The 16,041-nt window shown below is 42.0% G+C and overlaps 1 protein-coding gene across 6 annotated transcripts in view; it reads right to left on the reverse strand.

Annotated features, from left to right (window-relative positions):
* Positions 1-13,443, reverse strand: part of plcb4a (phospholipase C, beta 4a) — a 41,840-nt gene extending 28,397 nt beyond the window's left edge. For all 6 annotated transcript variants that reach the window (XR_010802205.1, XM_066668036.1, XM_066668026.1 and 3 more), the window contains exons 1-8: positions 13,343-13,443; positions 8,280-8,368; positions 4,114-4,194; positions 3,881-3,940; positions 3,130-3,273; positions 853-932; positions 543-596; positions 249-330 (exon numbers count right to left, since the gene is read on the reverse strand). Coding sequence is in view for 5 of the 6 variants with exons in the window: in XM_066668036.1 (XP_066524133.1) it covers positions 249-330; positions 543-596; positions 853-932; positions 3,130-3,273; positions 3,881-3,940; positions 4,114-4,194; positions 8,280-8,363 (585 nt within the window). In the remaining variant the exon portion in view is untranslated. The remainder of the gene's footprint in view (positions 1-248; positions 331-542; positions 597-852; positions 933-3,129; positions 3,274-3,880; positions 3,941-4,113; positions 4,195-8,279; positions 8,369-13,342) is intronic.
* Positions 13,444-16,041: the final 2,598 nt, after the last annotated feature.

A 16,041-nucleotide genomic window follows, 5' to 3' on the forward strand; every position in this document is an offset into this window, starting at 1 on the left:
AATACACAATTTTATAATCAAACCTCTCTGAATCCCTTTCTCTGCTTTTCTCTCAAATTTAGAAAAATTATGGAGTGGAAAGTGGAACTGCATTTAAGTGTTTAGTTGGGTGGGAAAACTAATAAAACAAGATGAAGTGACAACAGAGCAGACCTTTAGAAGAGGTAAGAGTACTGTATCTGTTCAGTCATTTTTAAAACTCAGCTTTTTTTTGTTTCAGAGCGAATCCAAAATCCTTTCAAATTTACCTTTCCATTGGGCAGGCCAAGGTCTTTCAGGGCCTGGAATATAACCTTCTCTGTTTTTCCTGAAGCAAATGTTCTTGTAATGCTGCAGAAGAAGAAACAAACACTGTTATACATTACAATTGGCTCTTGTGAATACAAAACTCTGGACTAATCACACCTGAGTACAAATTAGAAAGATCACTTTACCAATCGCAGGAAGGATTTACAAAGAGATTAGATTAGTATGCCTCAGTGTTTTAAAGTAAAACTATTTTGAAAGGTGTTTTTTTTTTAATCAGACAGCTCAGAGTGTACCTTCTCACTGGGATATTTCCATTCATGTTGGTCAGAAAGGACAGCCTCATCCAGCTACAGTGGAAAAATGTCATTAACTAACAAGACAGAAACTAATGTGATCTGCATTAACAAACATGCTTCAGCATAATTAGCCAGAGTCATAATAAGATAGAGAAAGAACATTTGATCCAGAACTGAGGCCAAATTCATGACCTCGAATGCTTTAAAAGACTCAATTAGCCTGACATGCAATACATTTCTTTTCCAAAAATGACTGTGGTGACTTTTTTTGTTGGGTTGTGTTTACTAATGGCGGTCTGGCACTCACTGCTTCCTTAGACAGGTCATTGGGCACACATTGTTTGCCCGGCTGTTGTGAATCAATGACCGCAAGCTGTCAGTCCATTGCTGCAAACAGAGGCAAAGTGGAAAATGTATGGGTGAAATTAAAATGCCAGAAGAATGCTTCTGCAGCAAGTACAATCCTTTCATGGCAGTGAAAATGAGGTCATATAAATATAGCAAGAATAAAAAATAAAAATAGAAGAACAATATGTATATATTTCATTTCAAACACCCTTTTTTTTTTAGTTTAAAGTGAAAATTTTTAAAACAGAAACTGGGCTCACTGTGGCTATATCTGAGACCTTCTTTTCAATTTTTTAGAAATCACTGCAGGGAAAAATTATTATTTAGAGTTATAGCCCTTGATAACTGATGGACTTTTGATATGTAGTTAATGATACAAATATATATATATTTTCCATTTTCCCCTATCTTTCGGCATAACAGCTTTATGAGGGAGCTATTTTTACAGAAAATTCCAGGAGGATGATGCCTCTTGTAGAGCTTAAGTGTGAGGTCTTCAAATGCACTTGAGACAAGCACTCTCCCCTCCTTTGGAAACACAAATGATGAATTGAGCATTTATTCCAGACAAAACAATGCAGAGAGACAAGCTGACGCCTGAGTGTTGCTAGTTCTCATTTGTGCAACATAAGCATATACAACTGGGGTCTCAAACTACTGCCTCAACTTGATATCTTTAGAATTCATCCTTAAATGAGGCCTGTAAATCAGGTTTTTTTTCTGTAAATAAATATTTACAGTGGATGGGTAGAGTTGCTTTCTCCAACAATCACTGTAGTAAACATTAGCTGTATAACGTGAGCATTGCCTGTTTCTTCTGTTCTTAAAGGCAAACCATAGCTGTTATTTTAATATAATTAAAATACCTTTACAATATGGGTGTTCTTAAGTGGGAGGTATTATTTTAAAACATCGCTTTTAGTGCATTACAACTTTAATTTGTGTTAAATCATGGGTTTAAACGTAGCCATTCTGATTTTCATCCTGTTTCGTGTGTAGTGCAGAGACTTTTGGGCTTGCGCTTCTTTTATTGTCCCAGACATTTCATTAATACCTCAGGGAACTGTATAAACTTGGGGAATACGGGTATAATATGCCAGTTTCAAAACTGGCCTTTGTGGATTTCTGACAGAATGATAGAATGTCTGACTTAACTAATGAATGCATTTGCCAAATTAATTTGCTTAGAATGCATATTTAACCGTTCATTTTGATTAATGATGTTCAGCAGGTAATTAAACTTATCCTAAATAAAGTCCCATATGTTTAATGTTTAAGTATGTTTAATTTACTTATTATATACAGTTAAATACTAGCTCTACAACTTAATATTCTACTGCAGGGGTGTCCAAAGGCAGGTCGCAGCTTCACATTAAACAATACATCACTAGTGGCCCGCTGGCACTTGACAGTTTTTTCTTTCACCTGACGGTGGCAGCAGCATGCTAATGTACAGGATATTACACCACTGTGTTAATGGACTAAGCTAAACTTAAACGGCATTCATTTCTCTGGGCCAGCAAAGCAATTCACAGAACGATATTTGGTGATGTCAGCATGGTGGTTAGTGTCGCAGTCACACAGCTCCAGGGACCTGGAGGTTGTGGGTTCGATTCCCGCTCCAGGTAACTGTCTGTGAGGAGTGTGGTGTGTTCCCCCTGTGTCTGCGTGGGTTTCCTCCGGGTGACTGTCTGTGAGGAGTGTGGTGTGTTCTCCCTGTGTCTGCGTGGGTTTCCTCCGGGTGACTATCTGTGAGGAGTGTGGTGTGTTCTCCCTGTGTCTGTGTGGGTTTTCTCCGGGTGCTCCGGTTTCCCCCCACGGTCCAAGAACACACGTCGGTAGCTGGATTGGCAACTCAAACGAATCTGTGTGTGTCGCCCTGTGAAGGACTGGTGCCCCCTCCAGGGTGTGTTCCCGCCTTGCGCCCAGTGATTCTAGGAAGACTCCGGACCCACCGCAACCCTGAATCGGATAAGCGGTTTCAGACAATGAATGAATGTTGGCTTTTACGCTCTTTTGATATCCTGTAGTAGTTTAAATTTAAGTAATTTAACCCCCTTAGGACAGTGACAGTCTTTGATATGAATGACAGCCAAAGTACACGTTGATCTACAAACATAAAGCTGGAATGTCTAGGTTTTTCTGCATATTATGAGCAACACAAGAATCTTCTGAAAGTAAAGTAGGAAACAGATGTGCTCACTTTTTCATTTGTCTCTGGGTGTACTAATATTACCTTTGCAATATCAATGTTCTGGGCCACTATGTACATGAAGCTGAGATTGATCAGGTCAGCGCCACTGCATATGCAGATGATCCTGCCCTCTAAGTCATTATCAGTCTTCCCTGCAGCCTCCAGAGCTGAGAGAATCTTAGGATCCTGCAAGTACACAAGGCATAAAGCTGAATTCATAGAACACACACATACAGAGAGAGAGAGAGAGAGAGAGAGAGAGAGAGAGAGAGAGAGAGAGAGAGAGAGAGAGAGAAATACAGAAAGAGAGTCAGAAAGACAGGGAGAGGGAGAAAGAGAGAGAGAAAGAGAGAGAGAGAGACAGACAGAGGAGACAGAGAGAGAGAGAGAGAGAGACAGACAGAGGAGACAGAGAGAGAGAGAGAGAGAGACAGACAGAGGAGACAGAGAGAGAGAGAGAGAGAGACAGACAGAGGAGACAGAGAGAGAGAGAGAGAGAGAGAGAGACAGACAGAGGAGACAGAGAGAGAGAGAGAGAGAGAGAGAGACTGACTGTGCAGCACTTCATGCTGGAGGCTAGGTCATGAATGCAATAAAAGGACAACAATTTCCAGACTGTTCACCATAGCATAACTCCTACCAAACAAAATACATTAAGAATCCTCTCCCTTATCATAAGCCTGAAAACGTTTGAACTTTCCTTTATAGTTCATCTTTATGTATGAGATCCCAGTCACATTTCCCTCTGTGTTAAGAACAGAAAAAAAGTCTCTGTACATGTTAATGACTTTACCTTAGGCACATTTGTGTTCCGAATACTGTTGATCAAAGAACACTCCAGGACCTGACCTTCCTATAGATAAAGATTAAAACATAAACACAGTGTATTGGCACAAAAGCTGATTCATCATCGTGCCTTGCATACATACAGGTAGGAAGTTAGCCTAGAAATTGCCTCTGTAATCTAACGAAATGCCTATTACTTTGACAGCTTTATTGAAATCAGTCTCCCAGAAATAATCACACCTTTCCTTCACTCTTCCACGTGACGAAGACGCCAAAGATGTCTACTCTGAAGAAGCAGTTGGGTTCAAAGATGAACGGGTCCTGGAGGAGAAAAGACAAGGAGAATTTAAGCTTAAAGAATTTCACTGGTTCTTAAAAATCTGCTTATTCAGAGAAACACACAAACATATTAAGTGTGTTTTGAAGGAATGTCCTCCAATGTAAAGATAAGAAACAGATATCTGAAGAGTTTAATGGCCCTACAGGTTACATCACAGAAAGTCATTACATGAAATGGTCGTCAATATACCGCTGATGCAAATAATTTATGCTGTGGCAGTTACCAGGCCACTTCAGAAAGGAGCACGCTGCTGGCAAAGCAAATTTTAAACTACAATTAAACAGGACTTTGAGTAATCCATACAACATAACCATAAATATCAGCCCCTTTTTTCTGTCTTCCTTCTCTCCAGCTCAGCTTATACCTGGCAGTGTGTCCTTCACCAGGTGTTTCATATTGAGAGTACACTGACGGGTAATCAAAGCCATATCGAGTGAGGAGAGCAACCCCTTCTCTGTGCCCTTGTCGTCTGGTCCCACCATCCTCAGGGGGTACACTCTACGTAATCCATTCAAATCACAAAAGGTGCATGCAATGCAAAATGTATGAACCGATTCCACCTGAATAGGTATAAATTAACTCTTATAGAAATTCATTCATTCATTATCTGTAATTAAATCTGGAATTATTGGGCGCAAGGAAGGAACACACCCTGGAGGGGGCGCCAGTCCTTCACAGGGCAACACACAAACACACATTCACTCACACACTCGCACCTATGGACATTTTTGAGTTGCCAATCCACCTACCAACGTGTGTTTTTGGACTGTGGGAGGAAGCCGGAGCAATTGGAGGAAACCCACGCAGATACAGGGAGAACACACCACACTCCTCACAGACAGTCACCCGGAGGAAACCCACGCAGACACAGGGAGAACACACCACACTCCTCACAGACAATCACCCGGAGGAAACCCACGCAGACACAGGGAGAACACACCACACTCCTCACAGACAATCACCCGGAGGAAACCCACGCAGACACAGGGAGAACACACCACACTCCTCACAGACAATCACCCGGAGGAAACCCACGCAGACACAGGGAGAACACACCACACTCCTCACAGACAGTCACCCGGAGGAAACCCACGCAGGCACAAGGAGAACACACCACACTCCTCACAGACAGTCACCCGAAGGAAACCCACGCAGACACAGGGAGAACACACCACACTCCTCACAGACAGTCACCCAGAGGAGACCCACACGGACACAGGGAGAACACACCACACTCCTCACAGATAGTCACCCGGAGGAAACCCACGCGGACACAGGGAGAACACACCACACTCCTCACAGACAGTCACCCGGAGGAAACCCACGCGGACACAGGGAGAACACACCACACTCCTCACAGACAGTCACCCGGAGGAAACCCACGCAGACACGGAGAACACACCACACTCCTCACAGACAGTCACCCAGAGGAAACCCACACGGACACAGGGAGAACACACCACACTCCTCACAGACAGTCACCTGGAGGAAACCCACGCGGACACAGGGAGAACACACCACACTCCTCACAGACAGTCACCTGGAGGAAACCCACGCGGACACAGGGAGAACACACCACACTCCTCACAGACAGTCACCCGGAGGAAACCCACGCAGACACGGAGAACACACCACACTCCTCACAGACAGTCAACCAGAGGAAACCCACGCGGACACAGGGAGAACACACCACACTCCTCACAGACAGTCACCCGGAGGAAACCCACGCAGGCACAAGGAGAACACACCACACTCCTCACAGACAGTCACCCGGAGGAAACCCACGCAGACACAGGGAGAACACTCCACACACCTCACAGACAGTCACCCGGAGGAAACCCACACAGACACAGGGAGAACACTCCACACTCCTCACAGACAGTCACCCGGAGGAAACCCACGCAGACACAGGGAGAACACTCCACACTCCTCACAGACAGTCACCCGGAGGAAACCCACGCAGACACAGGGAGAACACTCCACACTCCTCACAGACAGTCACCCGGAGGAAACCCACGCAGGCACAAGGAGAACACACCACACTCCTCACAGACAGTCACCCGGAGGAAACCCACGCAGACACAGGGAGAACACTCCACACACCTCACAGACAGTCACCCGGAGGAAACCCACACAGACACAGGGAGAACACTCCACACTCCTCACAGACAGTCACCCGGAGGAAACCCACGCAGACACAGGGAGAACACTCCACACTCCTCACAGACAGTCACCCGGAGGAGACCCACACGGACACAGGGAGAACACACCACACTCCTCACAGACAGTCACCCGGAGGAAACCCACGCAGAGACAGGAAGAGCACACCACACTCCTCACAGACAGTCACCCGGAGGAAACCCACGCAGACACAGGGAGAACACACCACACTCCTCACAGACAGTCACCCGGAGGAATCCCACGCAGACACAGGGAGAACACACCACACTCCTCACAGACAGTCACCCGGAGGAAACCCACGCAGACACAGGGAGAACACACCACACTCCTCACAGACAGTCACCCGGAGGAAACCCATGCAGACACAGGGAGAACACACCACACTCCTCACAGACAGTCACCCGGAGGAAACCCACGCAGACACAGGGAGAACACACCACACTCCTCACAGACAGTCACCCGGAGGAAACCCATGCAGACACAGGGAGAACACACCACACTCCTCACAGACAGTCACCCGGACGAAACCCATGCAGATACGGGGAGAACACTCCACACTCGTCACAGACAGTCACCCGGAGTGAGAATCAAACCCACAACCTCCAGGTCCCTGGAGCTGTGTGACTGTGACACTACCTGTTGCACCACCGTGCCGCCCTCCTTATAGAAATTTTGTTTAAAAGATAAATCAGGCCATATTTCCAGTAATAGACCTCATTTTAAACCCAGCCAGTGGAGAACTAAATCCAGGGTCACTTCACTTGTTGTCTGCCCAACCTCAGTGGTTTCCAGTCGCTAGCAGCATTTTGGGATGCTCAGAAAGGTACTGTGGGAAATTCCTTTTTTATATCTGCATCTAAATTTAAACTTGAATAGACTTTATTTATGTCCATCCACCCTTCAAAGATAAGGCTGTTGTGTCTTGGGAAAAAATAAACAAAACCAATATATCCAATGATAAACATCAACATAATAAAATCCGTCTCCGCTAATGCCCGTTTTAGAGTCATTCACGAAACCAACACAATGGATTTTCAGAGGAGCTTCACTAAGCAAACAAACTGAGTTAAACTTCCTTTTTCATATGAACCGAGAGACAGAACTCCCACGGCGCTCTCTAATGCTCAAGGGAGATCCATACTTTGACAGCTTGAGCCTGGTCACTCACACATCCTACGTGAGAATAGAGCCTTCCAGAAAATGTCCAGTCCAAGATAAACTTCCATGGCTTGACCAGGAATTCTCCAGGGGCTTTTGAGAACACAGATGTCCAAAGGCAAATGACGACTTTCAAAGATGTAGAATCCATGGAATGACGGCTTTGGACCAAAGGCAACATGAGCCAAACCATATGCACAAAATCTCTGCGGGAGTGTGTAAATACCCAAAACAAACACCACTAACTCAGAGCTGTTGCTCTATAAATGTCTACGGATTAAAAATACAGGGCTATAGATATCACAGCAGAATTAAAAAGACTAGTATAAAGATAATATTTAAATAATCCAGCTGTATACTGTAGGAGGACATTTTAACTTTAATAATGCACCTAAAACTAATAACGTTTTTACAAATGAAAGATAAAAGGTAGAAATAAAATAAACACTACTTATTTGGAGCAATACCACAGAAGAACCACTTTTGAGTTCTGAAAGGACTTTCAAAGCTTGGATCGTTAAAGCATCAATCCTGTAACTGAAAAGAAACCTTTAAAAGTTGTAACACCCTCCAAATAATGTAAATATTCCTTTAAGTGCACACAAAATTCCAGTTTTATTCAAGAAAATAAAATGTATAAAATGTTTTAAAATCAAAAATGAATAGCAAGAAACAAGAATAAATCAAGATCATAAATCAAGCACATAAGTGTTAGTAGCTTCCTTACTTCATCAAATCGATCAAAATATGCTCCTTCTTGCATGCAGCAGGGTACCGGCCTCTGCCAGTTAAACTCATACGCTTTCGCCATTTGACCTACAACACAGATACAGCAACAGAGAAACAAAAGAGTAATACATCACCCTGGAAATGTTAAGAGAGGACACAGGCCATGGTTAGAATCCTTAAAAAAGCAATGCAAGGTGCCATTGGTTTGACTGGTTTTAAAAGTAACCAAAAGTTTCATTTTGGTCTCAGATTGTTTCTGGTTCACAGAAAGATCACCATTTAATTATCACATTTTCTCATATTTGGCCTACAGCGAAGCTCTGCTTTGATTGGAACAATTTGACAGAATAAACAGACCAAAATATGAACCAACATGGGAATTTCAAGTAGACATCCAATGTTTTTCATGTACATATTGACCAATGCCCAAGCTTATTCACAAACATTCCCAAAATGTAGAAAATGGGACTATAGCCATATGGTTTAACACAGTAAACAAAAGTTGTGGAACAAATAAATTTATCATCATGTATTGAAACGTAGATCAAATCTAATCTGTTTAATGTGAATAATGTTGAAAGTATCTGTTGATAGTGATATCACTGTACTTTTCAATGAACATTCATGTGATGAACACATCAATGCAAATCAGAATGATAGTAACCGATTATCTAATACAACTGCACATTTTTGAACGATACAGTTTTGCAAATGATCTTCACCAGTCAGCATCACAATCCAGCACTCCTCCAGCCTCTTAGCTCTAGTTTCAACAGTGTGTTGTGCCAAAAACATGAGTCATATACAGATATACTGATATTTAATATTCTATTTTTGTTCAGAATCCAGCAAGAGAACTGAATCATTGAGTCATAAATCAGGAACAAAACTGCACTGAACATTAAGTGTATCTTGGCAGTGTATCAATGTCAAGGCAGAGGTACTGCATGGTGTTGTCACTGCCACACAGCTCCAGGTCCTGCTGTTGAGGGTTTAATCCCTGCCTCTGGTCACTGTCTGTGAAGAGCTTGCTGTGTTTTCTCAGTGTCTGTGTGGGTTTCATTTGGGGATTCCCGTTTCATCTCCCAGTCCAAAAACAGCTTGGTATGTGAACTGGCTGTGTGAATTGACCATAGGTGTGAGATGCCCTGTGATGGACTGGTGTCGTGTACAGTGCGTATTCCTGCTTTGCCCCCAGCGATTCCATGTAGGCTCTATGAAGTGGTTATACATAGGACTGGACAATACTTCATAAATATATCAATATAAAATGTTTCAATAACATTGATATGATTTTTAAGGGGCGGCACGGTGGTGCAGCAGGTAGGTGTCGCAGTCACACAGCTCCTGTCTGGGTGGGTTTCCTCTGGGTGACTGTCTGTGAGGAGGGTGGTGCGTTCTCCCTGTGTCTGCGTGGGTTTCCTCCGGGTGACTGTCTGTGAGGAGTGTGGAGTGTTCTCTCTGTGTCTGCGTGGGATTCCTCCGGGTGACTGTCTGTGAGGAGTGTGGTGTGTTCTCCCTGTGTCTGCGTGGGTGTTCTCCGGGTAACTGTCTGTGAGGAGTGTGGTGTGTTCTCTCTGTGTCTGCGTGGGTTTCCTCCGGGTGACTGTCTGTGAGGAGTGTGGTGTGTTCTCCCTGTGTCTGCGTGGGTTTCCTCCGGGTGACTGTCTGTGAGGAGTGTGGTGTGTGGTGTGTAATAAAAATATTAATAATTTACAAAGCCAATAGATTTTTGTTTGATAGTGATGTCATGTTTCATGTTTGGACTTGGAAGATTTTCCTTGCATTTTATAATGTCCATATCGATATCGGAATCAAAATTAAGGAATATATTGTGATATAAATTATGTTACCGCGACCCTGAAACGGAGAAGCGGAGAAGAAAATGATGATGAAAAAAATGATGATGATAAATTATGTTCAGCCCTAGTTACACAATAAGAATGATTTAATGTATGAATGTATGCATTTTTTAAGGTGACCTGACTGTGTCTGTGCAGGTGTAGGCATGGGTATATGCGTGCGTTTGTTTGAAAGTGAATGGTGCTCTCTTTCATGTCGAGCTAAATTCTCTGTGCGCACACATGTGCCCTGAATACTCATGCTGTAAACTTAGTCAGTAACTCCCACTTGTGAGACTGTGTGTGAAAGCCTATATGTCTCATGTCGCATGATGATGGATTGTCTTCTAGAAAACATGTGGAGAAACTTGTTTTTCCATTGAGGTTCTATTACCAATAATGCAATTCCCTTCTTTGCATTCAGGGAACTGAGAACCAAACAATTCACGGAAAGTGTCAGATACAATTCACATAGAGTTAAAGCCTCTAATTATTGGATTGGAGGCCTAGTGCACTTAAAACATCAAAATATCCAGAAATTTAAAATGTTCGTTTAAAAAAAAAAAAAAAAAAAAGAAAAAGAAAATTACAAAAACACACATCTGCAGCGCCTTTCGGTTCCCAGATGATGTACCACTGTACCAAAGGTGAATGACATGTCACAGTTTAGTGGAAGATTTTCAATTTCTTGAAAAGTTTTCACTTCTTCTTGTACTTCTTCCTCAATGGAATGATCTCTTCATGTGTGTGTTTCTCTGCGATTATGGAAATGAATCTAACAATGCAGAGGAGACCTGACCCTGCTTCATCCCACCAGCCCCTTTCCACTTCAAAGCATTTTTCAAAGTTCAACTAGAGTTAAATTAGGTGACGCTAGGGGGTGTAGTTAGCCTTTAAGGCTTCAATTACCCTTTAATATAAGTGAACAGACTGTGTTCTGTTTGTGCATTCTCTCATTCAAAAGCATGACAGGCTGAAACATTCCTTTATTAACTTCTGAATGAATGAGAATAATTTTGCTATCATTGGCTAAGCCCCAAGAAATACTACGAACTATCTTGGCATACATATCTTGACCAACATTCTTCAGGTATAAGGCAAGACATTTTTCTCATGAGTTTTTCAGCTGCACTTGCTCTGTTTGTGGTCATCTAGCTGCATTAGCTTATCAACAGCTTATCAGAACAGGGCCAACTAGAGTCCATTACAGATACATCAACCTATCCAAGCAATCAAACTCTCCAGCATGTGAGAGAAGCATGCTCACGCATGTTTTAAAAGTCCTCAAAAGGTATGGAATTATGCTCTCAATAATAGTACCTGCAACTTGTTCTCCACAAACTCTATAATAAGAAAAAGCCACAGTGTACACCAATAACAAGCTTGCTTCCATCCCTGTGTTCCCTTTTCTCTACAAAAGTGAAGCCAGAGTCATGTAGTAGTGCTCTGTGCTCATGCAAATGACCTGGTTCTAGCTTTTACGTCAATGGCAATGGAACCTACTCAATCTTATTTCCCTCCAAGTCTGGGAGGAGTACTGCAAGGTGCGAGGCTCTTACAATGTCAATAATGACTGGTTGTTTATCTGATTTTGGACGCCCAAATGAATGGTGTTATTAGACCAACAAGAATGGGAAAGGTCATAATTATGCCAGCATGATTAGTTACCACAGACAAACAACTCCCTTAGGGTGGACCACATTATATTATGTATGATTAAACATTTTGAAACATTTCAGTGTAAGCAGGTGAATATTAAAGGAGAATCCACTAAAGACTGAGGCCTTCGCAAGCAGAGAGAGGTCATGGCTCAAACTTTACACCACAGTTTATGTAGGGCAAGGCCAGAAACTGCTGGTGAATGTGCATGACCTTTGAGCCCTCAGACAGAAATGCATTAAACTCTACTGAAAATCGTTTTCACCTGCTGAAATTGTATAGGGGAACATAAGGAGAAGAATCAGAGGAAGAAAACTGCAGATTCTTGAGCAACTAAAGTTTTGCTGAAGCAAAAATGGGGGAAAATCCACTTACTGTGCAACAATTAGCTAATATCGGTACAAAATACAATTTCTGACAGCAATAAACAGTTGTATCCTTATTAAGTTTTAAACTGTACTCATGTTAGTTAGTTAGTCCAAAATTGTCTAATGTATTAAAGCCAGTCCTCAGCCCACCATAAGACTGCACTTTGGGCCCCTTCATGATAAAAACTTTGGCTTTCAAGGACCCATTAAAATGTACAAAGCAAACAAACTCCAGTGCTACAGACAGTATAGAGCCACACATGCGTTAATGCTGCCTGCTCTGATAAGAGTGCAGGAAACGTTTGCATATCAGGGTTCCTCTCTCACAGATGGCTGTGGCTGAACAGTAGAATTCAGCTGGAACTGAAGGCCTCAGACAGAGCTGTAGAAGAAATACCACAAATACACCAAGGAGTTCCAAATGGACTTCAGTGTGCATTAAATTTAATCTTTTTAATTACAAACCCCAAGCCTTCATATATAGTGAAGGTTATCAGATACTAAGTTTAAAAGTGTCAGCCTCTTCTCTCCTTGTTCTTTCCCTATCATTCTCTCATTATTCCCCCATTTATTCTTTCCTTTTCTCATTTTTCTCCATTTGCCTCTCTCTCCTTTTAATTGTATTCTTTTTCTGTTCCACTACTTTCCCCCTACTCCTTCCATTCACGACTTTCTCAATTTGCTTCTCTTTATTTTATTTCTCTCTCGCGCACTGCTTCATTTATTTTCTCCCTCTTTTCCCCATCCCTTATTTCTGAATTCTCCTCTCCCCTAGGATCCTTCTCAGTTTCTTTCCTTTCCGTTGCCCCCCGTCTATCTCTATCTCTGTTTAATGAAATCACGCAGCCCCAGGTAATATCAGTGGGACGCAGTACGCATGCTCACAGAAGTTCCCCACACACAACACTGCCCAATAAAACAGCAGTAAAACACAGACATTAAATGTGTCCAACTTGGCTTCCGTAAGGTCTTTTATGTGACCATAATGACCACTGTGAGCACGACAAACACAAACCAACAAACGCTGCAGCTCAAGAGCAACGTTTTTCCCCTTCAGAGCCTCTGTATGACAGAACAGAAGGGCGGCAATGGCTGCCGTGTAATTATTCTCTCCGTACTGCTCAGACGAGTGTGTAAGGGTTGTTCCTGGTAAAAGTGTGAGGTATGAAATTTTGTTGGAAAAACGCACTCACCCGCTGCGCCCCAGCTCCGAGAGAAAAGTGCCTGTCCATGTGGGAATGACGGCTCCGAACAAGCTGGAAACAGTGCCCTCAACAGACACACAGCGGTACTACAATCCAGCTCTCAGTGAAATATGAATTAAAGGAGCGAAGACTTTTAACCACGGAAATGCAGCAAATAGCTGCTCATTATATATTATATTTTTAAATTATATATATATATATATATATATATATATATATATATATATATATATGTGTGTGTGTGTGTGTGTGCTCTTTGAATTTACTAGTTTGAGCTCCATAGAATGGGTGCCCCACATAGGGAGCAGACATGATAGTGACCCCTAGTCTCAATCCGCTCCCTACCCACTCCGCCTCTGCCGCATTCACATGCAAGGATCGAGAGCAGTCTCAGACTGACAAGTGTGGAGACGGAGTGGGCTCTAAGACCCTTCAACTGCAAGTGAGCACCAGAGAACACTCAGCAACTACACTCCACAGAAGTGCAAATAAGAAAGCAGAATAGAGGAAACATATGTTCAGACATCATTTTCATTAAAATAATAAATGTATTAATTCTTTGGTTTTTCTTTAACAAAGTCATGGAATGTATTATTAGAGAACATAAAATAAGTAAAATGAAAAATGTGTTAAATTCACCCCAAGTATTTGTGTCCACGAGCCTTGGTGATGACAGCTTCCTCCTTCACCTGAAAGCAAAAGGAATCCCAAAGTTTGCCCCAAAATTTACACTCTTCCCTTAACTAGAAGCACCCTCCCTGGCACAGGTTGTGACTTAATGTGTCTCTACATAGAGGAGGGATAGTGGGCAGGGAACACTTTGTCAATAGGTGTTAATATTGTTGCTGTTTCATAACAGTCATGTCTGGGTTTCCTTAGTCTTGCATTGCCAGACTTTTTGGGGACTCTAGAGATTCTCTGGTGCCTTTGGCCACTTAATGTGACCAAGAACCGCCTACTACTGCAGAATAGAAATTGACATGCAAAAGGACCAATCGTCTGCTATTTTGACATGACATGTTGAAGAAGGTGATTCAGGTCTAACCAATACTAGAGCCAGTACAGGAGATACATGGAAGAGCCTAAATGCAGATGTACAGATATCCTGATAGTGAGGTCAGGTTAGTGCACTGAAAGTATCAGACTCTCCGTCAACTTATGGGCGGAGGGTCTGTGGCCGAGACTAGGGTTTCCTTACTGGCCTCACTGTCAGGATTCTGCCAGTGGTATTCTGAGTGGCTATCTGTACGTCAATGTATATGCACTTCCATGTATTCTTTTTGTACTGGCTCTGGTATTGGTCCGATGTGAATCACCTCATTTTCACATGCAAAAGGACTGAAATAGCAAACGTCAAATTTCTTTTCCTGCAGTAGTAGGTAGTTCTTGGCCACATTAAGTGGCAAAAGGCACCAGACTCTGTCTAGAGAGTCTTGCAATATAAGACTAGTGTTTCCCAAAAGCATCTTAGAACAACTATGTGAATTATGAAATTTTGGCTTCTTCATGAAACATTTATGCAGTGCATGTGGCTAAAAGCAATGGATATGCAATATTTAGGCAATGTTCATGTGCAATATGTGATTAAATAACAATTTCTACACCCACATAATTTATATCTCTTAATATAAAGCAATTTATACACCGAATGATCACTGCTCACTGGATTAGGGACACCTACTTTGTACTTGTACTCATTGTCTAGTTTTTCAGTGCCACTGACCATACAGCAGCAATTTTAACTTCTACAAATACATGTGGCTAAGCCTCTGAATAATATGTACGGTAGATAAGGATATCCCCAAGTATTTTTGTCTATTTGTTTTTTTTTTACAAATTTAAGTTGAAAAATATTACTTTTTAATTGTTATCAACCCTCACTATCTTAACTTCTGAAAGTCTCAGCCTCCGAGATATTCTTTTTAAAACCCTAGCCTGTCAATGACCTGTTGCCATTTTTTACACTTACATTCACCAGTCTCTGGTTGACCTCTCCAACATTTTTGGAACATGTTGCAAAATGGGCATGGGTCTCAGAAGCCTATAAAATTTTAAGGTAATATTTCGATGGAACCGTTTTGAAACTTTTCAATTAAATATAGGTTTTAAATATTTGAAAATCATTGCATTTTGTTTTTATGTACATTTTGCTCAGTTTCCCAACTGGAAATGGGAACTCTTTAATATGATTTCAGACCGCTTGTATTCTTTTCAGATGGAGCACTGAACATTTGGCTAAAAATACCTTGAACGATCACTGGATTAGGAACACCTACCTTGTGTCTACATTTATCGTCCATTTTATCAGTTCCACTGACCATACGGGAGCACTTACCACAAACCAGTCCAGCTGTTTCTCTGCATAATTTGATTCATTGATTTGCTCATCAGTATATTTTATTTACATTTTTCACAGCATTCCAAAATGGGTTTGTAGTTCAGATAATTGAACTGTGTTATTTCTTTTAAAAATAATTATTGAGAAAAGAAATATTTAAAGGCTAAACTGCAAATTTGACAAATGAAGTATGGTCTCTGAGTTTTACAAAATTGTAGTTTAAATAGTTAAATGTATAATTTAATTAATGGGGTGACACTGTGGCAGAGCAAGTAGTGTTGCAGTCACATAGCTCCAAGATCCTGGGCTCAAGTCCCACTCTGGGTGAGTGTCTGTGAGGAGTTTGGTG

The sequence above is a fragment of the Hoplias malabaricus genome, chromosome 1 (genome assembly GCF_029633855.1).
Source record: "Hoplias malabaricus isolate fHopMal1 chromosome 1, fHopMal1.hap1, whole genome shotgun sequence".
Taxonomy (NCBI): domain Eukaryota; kingdom Metazoa; phylum Chordata; class Actinopteri; order Characiformes; family Erythrinidae; genus Hoplias; species Hoplias malabaricus.